General features: G+C 37.9%; 1 protein-coding gene across 1 annotated transcript in view; it reads left to right on the top strand.

The window, feature by feature from the left end:
- CAMKMT (calmodulin-lysine N-methyltransferase) overlaps nucleotides 1-11,334 on the top strand; it is a 202,955-nt gene that overhangs the window by 185,865 nt on the left and 5,756 nt on the right. Inside the window, exons 8-9 of the mRNA XM_010004938.1 lie at nucleotides 4,158-4,221; nucleotides 10,448-10,579. Of these exons, the coding sequence (XP_010003240.1) occupies nucleotides 4,158-4,221; nucleotides 10,448-10,579 (196 nt within the window). The remainder of the gene's footprint in view (nucleotides 1-4,157; nucleotides 4,222-10,447; nucleotides 10,580-11,334) is intronic.

Below are 11,334 nucleotides of genomic sequence, written 5' to 3'. Positions count from 1 at the left end.
AACTCTGAGATAAAAATAAGGAAAAAAAAAATCTTAGTGAAGTCACACCTGGAAGAAGGATGCATTGGAAAAAATACTGAAGTATATGGAATTTTTAAAGCATGTCCACTCACCTCATATTTTGTGTGAGAATTTTAAGGCCAGGTAAGGGCTGCCAGAATTTTAGACTTTCATTTTGACCTACACTTCTGAATATAAAGTCATGCAGGTGCTAGAACTGTAGGAGTGAGTATGAATAGAGAAGGAGAAATAACAGATGCCTTGATGGACCAGCCAAAACCCAGAATTCTTCGAAAGCTCTTGAGAGCCTCCTGTGTCTGATTATTTAAATGAAAGCATATATCCTCTTCTTTATTATGGAAACATTCACTGAGATTTTTAATCCAAGGAGAGAGTCAAGGCCAGTAGGACTGAGCCAACAGAAAAATCTTTGTCTTTCACATTCTCATGAAACAAGTTTTCATGAGTAATTTTAATGTACAGACAATACAAGGTCTATCCACATCTCGTTTTGGAAATGCATAATATCCTACCTCACTTAGACTGATTATATTCTTTAAATTTGGCACATGCATAAGTATCTGCACAACAGAGGCGAGGGGTGGAGGAGGGGGCTCTCCAAAATTACTTTCACTGCTGAAATTTTTGCTGAAGTCACAGGGAGTTGTGGATTCACCAGTAATGTAGAAATGAAATGAAAGTATTTTTAAAATATCTTTAAATGTGCTAATTTTTGTCTCCATTATTTCATTTAATATAAGGAAGTCTCTTTGCAGCAATGCAGTAAGATCTCTGTCCCTCTTCAGTTTAAATTTATTATTCATTTTAAGCCTTATTTCTCAAACACACTTCCAAGTGCATTGGAATCTGACGATGTGGAAGTACAGATTTTTTCAGTTTATGTCAGCCATGTAGTTGAAAGCAAACAAAAAGATGAATGACTCTGTACACCAGGCCCTATGCATGAATTTAATGATGTCTGAAGAAAACCTGTAACCTAAACCAGCTGCAAAATATGCAAAAAGAAAAATAAGCCCACATCAGAGTCTATAAGATATATATGCTTCTTGTTGTGAGGCACAAGGTAAAAAGATATTAGTATGAAGAAAACTGAGAATCTACTTGGGTTTTTCATTTGTTTCCTTGTGCCTTACTGTTACTCATGTACAGTTTTGGTATCAACTTCACTTTTGGTTTCAATGGCAATTTTAAAAAACCCAGACAGATAGAGGTGATGAGATAGCCTGCCTGTTCATCTAGATTTCACAGGTTAAGAGCACTGCCTAAACAAAGGCTGAATCATAAACTGCTCTTACCTCTGCACTGCTGTGCCCTGAAGGTGCCGTGCTGACCCAAGAAACCCTTGCTATTCCTGTCCCCAGCTACTGCTTCCACAGTGTCCTTACTACATAAACATGAGACGTTACCACTAAAGCCATGGTGAACTAAGGCAAATTTGAACTGAGGCATGAAAACTGGGTGAGAATGGTTTAGAACAATATATTATTTTATTTCACTGACCTGTTCTGAGCTTTAGAGGACTCTCCTGGGTACATTTTCAGTAGTCTCAGCAATATTTAGTCGTACCAATTCTACCGGTAAGAGAAACTGTGGGACTAAATCTCTTTTGCATGGGCCAAATCCTGTGATGTCCTTGTCTGGAGCACAGATTATCTAACGACTTCTTTAGGATTTTCCTCATTCAAGGCATCGTCCGACTCAGAGGGAGGATAGAGATGTTCCCTGGAGTCACTGCATTGCATTAACATTGCTTACAGCCTTCTCTGCTCCCTGTGTTCAGAGCATGTGGCTCACAGAGCAACAGCAATTTTGGAGACTGTATTCAATTGAAGTAGGTCCTGTTCTCAGGGTCAGGCCTTTTGGAGTGGAGGGACATTTTGGGAGCAGAATCAGGGCAACTGTCCCAGGTTATCTGGGTTCCCTAAGCTAAGAGAGCTAAGAATCTACCTCCCATACCACCAAAATACCAAGTGGGAGTCAGACAGAAAAGGTATTATTGAAGTTGTCTAATGTCTTGGCAGGTCATGTAACAATTTTAAGTTTTCAGGCACTGTTTCTGGTGAACAAAGGCCTATAGTTCTCTCATTATAAAGGAACAAGATTGGTAGCAGCAGTTGTGCCCCTATCAATGTAAAAATAGAGAATGATGCGCGGGTCCATGAAAAAAGAATTTTAGCACTGGTAAGCTGCCTCAAAGTTGTTTTTCCACTATGCTGCTTTAAAAAAATATATATTCTAAGTGCATTTTTCATTTGGAGTGTACTTCTGTCTACACAGGATCTCAGCAAGCAAGTCTTAAATGTGTCCATGTTTGCAAGGCTTCATGTTGAAGAAAATTATTTTTAGTGATTCTTTTGGGAAAGGTCTCATGCATTGTATTCTACATCTTCTGGAGGTGGCTAAGTTCCTGGTCAAGTAGTGTCTTATGGCATCTATCTGCATAGGGTTCTACCTGGGGTGAATATGGTTAAAAATCCCAGGTGTTATAAATATCAGTTGCTGTTTCAATTAATGAAATTTAAACAAGCATTTTTTCAGTAAGATTCTTCCAGTAAGGTTTATCAAGGCTGAGGGGTGGCCATCATGCCAGTTGGTGAGGTTTATATTTTTCTTATGGGCAGGCTGTAGAGAAATTTGAAGCTAGTATTTTGGTATCTTAAGAAGAAATTCAGAAGTTCATACTTCTATATGAAGTGTTCTTTAAGGAAGGTACGGATACCCAGTGTACCATACATTCTCAACAACGTGAGGTACCACCAGCTTTTACTGATGAAATTTGGTCACTGACAGGTTTTCTGAGAGGTTGCTTCTTTTTTTTTTTTTTTTTCCCCTGGGTAGCAAAAATTCACAGCTCTTACAGAGCTGCTTCACACTATGATATGTAATACTGTATACTCCTTGGTAGCTGTGGAGTGTCCTTACCTAAATATCCACACATATTCTGTTCTTGGTGACTAGCATGTGGTGGGCAGACTACTTTTTTTCTCTTCAGTGTTTACATGTTTTTTTGATCAGAAATTCAAACCTGAAAAAAAACTACCCACATCTCTTCAGAAAAAAGTGTTTGAGAATAAAGGAGAGGGGAGTAAAGAAAGCAACCATAAAGAATGGACAAAATGCTGTGTAGTGTGGAACTTGAGCTTGACACGGGCTGGGAAGCAGTTTCGTTGCAGAGAAAGCATGAAAAATAATTTGTATGTAATTTGTGGCCTGCTTGATAGACTTTCTTATCTGAGCTGCCACTGTAAGTGCAGCCCACAGCAGTAAGGACTGAGAGGCACCAGTTGTTCTCCAGTAGTTGTTCCCTAACCATTGCAAATGCGCTCTCATTCGCAGTAACTACATGTCCACAAATATCTAGTCAAGAGTGATTGGCACCCCGGTTGCCACTATTAGTATATACATTAAGGTACTGAGGGGCATGAAGAATGAATTATCCCCTCAAATCATGAGGTAATCACACCAAAATAGGCCTGAGCATGTTGGCAACATTGCATGGGAAAATTGACTCTGCTGCTATCCTTGCGGGACCCATGTTGGAGATGAAGGATTTCACTCTTGAGGGAGGATGGCTCTGAATGATCTGGGTCACTGTATCTGAACAGTGTTTGTGGGAGAGAGGGGGTAGGCACTTCTAAATCTTCATAGGGATACAGGTAGATATATAAATAGAACAAATATACATAATAGATAATAATTAATTAGTGCCAGAACTGAGAAGGTAAAAGGAAAAAAAAAGAAAGCCCTTAATAGTAACACTTGAAATACAGTAGAGAATACTTTAAAAAAACTGCACCCTCCCCTTGCATAAAAATATATATATATGAAATGTTAGCTCTGTATATTGATCCTGATTTCTGATATGGCAGTATTGTGATAGTTAGCATATGTGATCTTTGAGTTTCAGCTACCTAAATGTCTGTTTCAAGCTGATATTTTAGCTTTGGTTTAGATTATATATGATTTTATCTATTTTTTAATATTTAGAAGTACCTGAACTGACAGAAATGTAGATCAAGGTTCCTCTTTTACAGCATTGTGTAAACACGTGTAATTAGCCTTGTACTTATCTGCATTAGTATCATTAGAATTGAAAACCCATTTTAATCTGGATTCTGTTCTCTTCTCAATGTCAGCCTGTTTCTGGACCAGTACAGAGCTAGCCTTGTTGATGCAATAAAGAGATTACTCCAACCCAGTGTAAGTATGTTTCTATTTTCTCCTGAACACTGGCTTCAGAATAATTAGTCTGTGCACAATGATTGAGAGAGTAATGGAATGGCAGGATTAATGTCATGTAATACTTTAATACTTATTATGTCCAACTTCAATTGAGTCTTCTAATCTATCAGATTCTTTCCTAATCATAAACTAGGAAACTTCTTATACTTGGCCTTCTGATAAGGAACACAGTGGGTAGTAAAATAAATGAAACCGCTTCAAAGATAGCGTGAGATTATTTTTATCAAAGTGTTTCTCAAGTATTTTCCTTTGATAGTAATGTCTTCATATTAAAGTAAAAGTATGATATTGAAAGTTTTTATGTTGGCTTCTGTCATTTGTAATCCCTTCAATTGTAACCTGTGTCATTGTGTATGTATTTATTAAGAATATTTTTCTTTTCATTTCTGTTTATATAAAAATGAAAAAACTCCTCATGCATATATTGCAGCCTATTTTTTTTTTCATTAAGTAAGCCTCATGTTTACATGTTTTATACCTTAGAACATATCAAAATCAAGCTCTTCATAAAATACTTAATGTTCTACATGAGAGTCACTGAGGAAATTTTACTGATCTCAGTCTACTAGGCTGTGAAATTAGAAACACCAACAGAAAGATAGAAAGAGAGAAAGAGAGAAAGAAAGAAAGAAAGAGAGAGAGAGAGAAAGAGGGAAAGAAAGAAAGAGACAGAGAAAGAGAGAGAGAGAGAAAGAGAGAGAGAAAGAGAGAAAGAAAGAGAGGAAGAGAGGAAGGGAGGAAGGGAGGGAGGAAGGGAAGGAGGAAGGGAGGGAGGGAGAAAGGAAGGGAGGAAGGGAGGAAGGGAGGAAGGGAGGAAGGGAGGAAGGGAGGAAGGGAGGAAGGGAGGAAGGGAGGAAGGGAGGAAGGGAGGAAGGGAGGAAGGGAGGAAGGGAGGAAGGGAGGAAGGGAGGAAGGGAGGAAGGGAGGAAGGGAGGAAGGGAGGAAGGGAGGAAGGGAGGAAGGGAGGAAGGGAGGAAGGGAGGAAGGGAGGAAGGGAGGAAGGGAGGAAGGGAGGAAGGGAGGAAGGGAGGAAGGGAGGAAGGGAGGAAGGGAGGAAAAGGCAGGCAGGAAGGAAGGCAGGAAGGAAGGAAGGAAGGAAGGAAGGAAGGAAGGAAGGAAGGAAGGAAGGAAGGAAGTTATGATCATATATTTATACCCAACAAAACAAAAAAGAATATATAAAAGCCTGAATATGAGAAAACATGTGATGTAATTGCTGTAAATAGGAATTTGAAACTGGAAATTTTCCCTTAATGCTTAACATAATCTTTCAGTAAGGTGAACTCAATTTCAAAACAAAAGTATTTCATGTCACCAATGCATTCTCCAAACTTAATTTAGAAACTGTATTGCACTTTTTTTACAAGAGATGTTTCTCTGTAAGAGGAATAATAGACCCAAACGTGCAAAGGCTTAAGAAACCGAGTCATTTTAGTCATTTAAGTAATCCCATTCTTTGCTAAGAGTGATCAGGTTTCTATTCTTAGTTCTATCATAGACTTTCCTGAGTGACCTAAGGCAAGTTACTTAAGACTGAATTATTTTAATGAGCTGTGGAGCAAGGCTGCCAGTAAGACAGGAGAAATGTAGCCACCCTGAGGAAAAGGTTACCCAGATATTTCTGTCAATGGCAGCAAGGGGAGGTTAAGCAGCTTCTGCCTTAAGTGTTGCATTGTGACTTTCAGGATGTTCCATCAGTTGTCAGGGTGCAATAATTTTGGAGACTAGAGGTGATCTGGAAAACAAAGCTGATCCTAGTTTAAAAAAATGCTAACATTTTTTGGGGTTTTTTTGGCTGAGATCAATGTCTGCACCTGGTTCTTCAGGTAGCCCCATAGCCCACTCTTCTGGGTCCATGAAAGGACAGTGGGGGAGAGGGATATTACAGGCCAGAAGAGAAGTGTATAGAGGCGATCTGGTAACTGATGTCGCTACAGCCTCTAGATGGAATGGAGGAATAGCTATTAGTTGCTTTGTCTCCTGCTCATAGCTAATCATGGTCTGGTGGTCTACAATCCCATAAGCATGAGTACACACGTGCATTTGTGTATGAACACACACAGATATTCTCTCCCTGGGCTGATTAGCCCAATCAGAGAATTTTATTTTTAAAACAGTGTCAATAAGGCACCCTGAATTTCAAGTAGTGTTTCAAGTTTCTATCTATAGAAAATTTAGGAATTGTTAAACTGACTTTAAACCAAAACTGGCCTAGCTTAGTTGCTTTTTAACTCCAGTCAGCTAACTTAAATGCAGAACATGTCTTTGTTTTTCAGAGCAGATGAACTACCGTCCTTTGTGAATGCAGAAGGAGTAAAGGGAAATGGTTTTTTGTAGCTTGTCTTCCTTGTCTGGCTTGCTTCTGCACATTGTGATTAAAAACATAGCCTGTACATATTTGCTATGCATTGTAGGCCATGGTTCCTGTTTCTTACCAGCTAAGCTAACTTAAGAAATTCTTGCTCCTTGCAGGAGTTGCTGTTGTCGAATTTTGAACCACTAACCAGACTGCATTTTTTAACTCATTTGCCTAATCTTCTTTATGGATGGTTATATAGATGGATATTGAGTTATGGCATGGCCTTGCAAATCATTGTAATTTGTAACTGAGAGGAAAGCAAACTATTGTGTGGCGTGGAAGCTGGAGGTACAGACACCTTAGCTGATCTCTTTTGTCCAAAAAGGACAAGTTGAACAGAGATGGCTTCAAGCATATGCTTTAATGGTTTGAATGACTCAAATAAAAATGTATACTCGTTTGAGACCCCAAGACAAGATGCAATCACATGCACAAAACAGTTACTATTTTTGCTGTTCTTGTTAGCCTGTATAAACCTAAGGATAACATCAGAGGAAACTTTAATATCTGACACTATACTTTGGCCTTTAAAGGCAATATAAATTAATAGCGAATTCATTTGCTAGTTGAATTAATTAATAGTAGTTTGTGGGCATAGTTTATGCCTATGCTAAGGCATAAACTACTTTGATTTAGTTCACTCTTCTACATTAACTATTTTGTCTAAAATTTGGATGCTACATTTCCTTGTTGGTAATACTTTGCCAAATTGATAGAGGAACAATCTTAAATTGAAGACAAGCCTAGATGTAAGACACCTTTCAAGTGTAACTAGGATACAAATAGGATAGAAGAATTCAGGGAACATAATTGCCAGCAAAACCAAAAGGAAAAGTGGAGAATTCGACACTAAAATTTTACATCAAACAAATGCATCTGGAATTGCTATATTTTATTCCTCTTATAAGCAAGCTACTTGATTTGTGAACATTTAGTTTTATTTGTTCCTATCCTTAAAATCTACTTTGAATTTCAGTCTCAGAATAAACCATTACTTGTTTGCGTATTTCCCTAATTAACCCTAATGAAGAATGTCTTTTATGAAGGCATTGGTTCTTCTGTGACCTATCCACCAAAAATCCTGATGTAGTCAATGGGATGCCATTGAGCTGTGACTAGTACCAGCAAATATGATCGCATTTAATAATGATTAATGAGTAAACTTACTCATAGTCATGTCTAAAATGTGAACTTCTGTCCCATTATCTTACTGCACTATTTTAGTGACACTTCAGACTATTGTAACTGACATTTTCCTCTTGTTTGTGAGTTTACTGGAATTATTTTGCCAGCTGAGGAAAGGCCATTTTGAATTTTAACCATCATTCTAAACTGGAAGGCACTTTTGAGTTAGAATTAAACAACCTTTGCATGTTCCATCCAGTATAGATCCAGGTCACTGGTCTAATTTTTTTATTGTACAGCAACCAAGAAATGAAAAACATTTTAAAATTAGAAATGTGAATGCACCCCCAGAACATGTAGCAGAGTCACAGAGATGAGGTTGTTGACAAGAAAGTGCTTTAAACCCAGGTTATGATGGACTAGAATAGACCACCATACCTCCACAGTACTTGCCACTTTTGAGGACGTTATTGGAGTATTAGACTTAATCATGGTTTCTTGGGTTTTATCCTTGAGGGCAGGATCCTAAGGTGTTTTTGATACACACTAAATTCAATAGATCCGTAGGTTTTTACACCAACTAAGGAGCTGGCCAAAAGTTACTGTGTAGTGGTAGCCATAAAAGTATATTTCAAGATTTTCAGTCTGGTTTTAAGAGATATTTCATACCACGTTTCACTCTATTTTACTGTATTTCTCTTTCAAATTGAATTTGAAGTAGTCTACAGAAAGTGTGAGAAGGAATGACCGCATGGACTGCTGACTCCAAATGGAAATATGGGAAGGAGTGCTGTCATATGAGCTTGCTCCCTCACTGAAGCTGCTGGGTCAGTGGCCCATGTAGGGTGTGCAGCCTCCATTCATGAGGTTTAGCCACTCCTGAAGTCCCCACGTGAACCTTGTGGTCAGTAAGCCCTGGGTGGGGAACATGTTTCCTGTTACAGTCACCTCTCTGTGAAGCTGCCCAGGAAGATGCAGGACTCGAGAGGAGTCTCATCCTTCTTGTCTCAGGAAGGGTCTCTGCAGAGGAATATTCTAGGGAGCATGAGATGGCAACAGGAGGAAAATCCTCAGCTGAAGGCTCTCTTTGCTGCCCACTTCTGATCACTTTAAAGCATGCCAAGGATGTGAGGGAACTGACTGTGAATTTCCTGTGTTTAATGTTTTTCATCCTGAGCAGAGCCTATATTCAGACCTAACATTTACATAAGCAGTTCCAGTGCCTTTGGTGGGAGTTACACCCCTTTGCAACTCATTACTTAGCCACAGAATTAAAGTTACAGCTACACAATGAACAGATGTGAGTTGCTTCAGATATTGTCGAGTCTCCTTTGTGCTTAAATTTCCCATGAGAAAGAAGAGGATAACAGTATTTCCCTATCTCACAGGGGTATTGTGATAATAAATACAGTGCTGTGGTGTTAATGGTTGCAGTCTTTAAGTACACAGTAGTATCATAGATACTGATATCGTTTTTATTGCTGCCTCACTGCACGTTGTCTCAGCCTATGTGTGTATGAGCTGTAACACACAGATATTTTCCCTGTCTTCCTCACTAAGCGAGTCTGCATTATAACTTTCCAGAGTTCCCATTTGAAATTCTCTCTTCAGATCAGTTTTTTTGATGTGGTATACAAGACTGCATTTTCTCAAGCCAAATATTCCTTGAGAGCATGTGATCATTTTATAATTTCTTCAGATGCCTAAAAATATATTTTTGGTCACTTTGGTTGATTACAGCACCTCCCAAATTGAGTCTTAGCTCACATTAGTATAGAAGTTAAATGTAAGAACTCACAGTAAACTTTGTGGCTCCCTTTAGTGTAATATGCTGTTGGCTGGCATTAACCTTTGTTTACAGCTCTTCAATCAGTTTTCATTCCATGTGACAGAACACGGTATTCAGCCAATTAGAATTAATTTTGCAAATAAGGTTTCAAGAGATGCCATATCAAGTAGGTTAAGTTTTGGGCTAGTACTTTGCACACAGTGTCTAAAATCTATCAGTTAAAGGTACCATAATTTTTGCTTTCTTAAATACAGGAGGATGAACAAAAAATTAGCTAATGGACCATTATGTGTTGCCTGGGCATCAAAAATGGCCTGTTCATCTTGAAAGATCCAGAATTACTATGCAAGATCATTAAGACCTCCTTTAAATGCAATTTACCAATTTAAGGTCAAATTTGGTTGCACTGCTCAGGTAGTTTAAAATATCCTCAAAAAATTAATGATTGAGTCTGGTTTGCTTCCTTTTTTACCTTGTTTTACACTGCTGTAATTCCACTGGCAGCAAATGGGAGTTATTCTTCCGTGTGTGAGAAAGGAAAATAGTTCTTTTCAATCTTTGCATGGTCATGAACTAACAAATGGATTTTACACTGAATGTATGTTTGGTATGCTTTCTCTGTGTTTTATTTTGGTAATTCAAAGCTGCCATTAGTATATGAAAAGGAGCAGATGTATGGCAGTTGGCAGTTTTCTAAAGAAAATATTTATTTATTACTTTCTGTTTTGTGTTTGTTTAATCACAGAAATTTGCATATTTTGAGCAATTATTTGTATTACCCTATTTTTAGTATTTTACCAAGAGAACAATTGAATTTTCCAGCTTGGGTATATTAAAAGCTTGGTCAGGCATATGTTATATCTGGTTCCCTTCCAGTTTTAAAAATGTATAAAATCTTTTTAACATTCCAGGGAAAAGCAATGGTATTTGCTCCACTCCGAGGGAATACTTTAAACCAGTTTTGCAATCTAGCTGAAAAAGCTGGTTTCTCTATCCAAAGACATGAAAATTATGATGAACACATTTCGAACTTCCACTCCAAGGTTAGTTTTCTGCTTGTGTTAGATAACACTTTAATCCGCATTGCATTTTGAAGAGATCATGGTCCTTTTGGCAGGTAACCTAAATGTTTGATTAAAGTACTCCTTAGGTGTGCTGTTTCTGAACAGCTATTTTTGTATCTGATTATTTTGTGTGGTAGAACCATCCTTTATCTCTGCGCATCTAGAAGAGTTTTGCAGAAGAATCTCCTATTTACCCTTTTCATTCATAGAAATCTAATTTATAAGAGTCTTTTCTTGTTGTTAAATGCTTATAACTATATAGCACACTAGCATATACATTTTAATAAAAAGCTTGCAACTTTTAAGTAGGTTAAATACTAAAATGGACTGAAATAAATAGGAGGTGAATGTCTAATTGTATCATATCGTACCTTAAATCCTTATCTCTGGCTGCTTTATGACTGGGTCAGTTGGCAGCTTCAAACTGCTAAATCTCATACAGAATTTCACAGTTGTGGGGTTATATGTCAGATCGAGGCGCTACAAGATTTAGGTCAAAAGCACTTATCTGAGCGTGATTTCTAAGCTTGCTTACATAAAGCTACTGTTATCAATCTCCCTTTTTATTATTTATAAGTATAGAGTAATACAGGACAGGAAAAGGAAGGTGCTTCACACAAAACTTTTCAGAAATTTCTCATTTTCCTGTGTGCAACTGCTTATCAAAATCATATTTATTACTTGCAATTCTAAGATCCCTATTTCATACCATAAAGAAATCCACTGTTGTAAGT

This window comes from Chaetura pelagica, unplaced genomic scaffold (genome assembly GCF_000747805.2).
Source record: "Chaetura pelagica isolate M959 unplaced genomic scaffold, ChaPel_1.0 scaffold13, whole genome shotgun sequence".
Taxonomy (NCBI): domain Eukaryota; kingdom Metazoa; phylum Chordata; class Aves; order Apodiformes; family Apodidae; genus Chaetura; species Chaetura pelagica.
The sequence above is the reverse complement of the archived record's forward strand: the minus strand, read 5'-3'. Positions and strand labels throughout refer to the sequence as shown.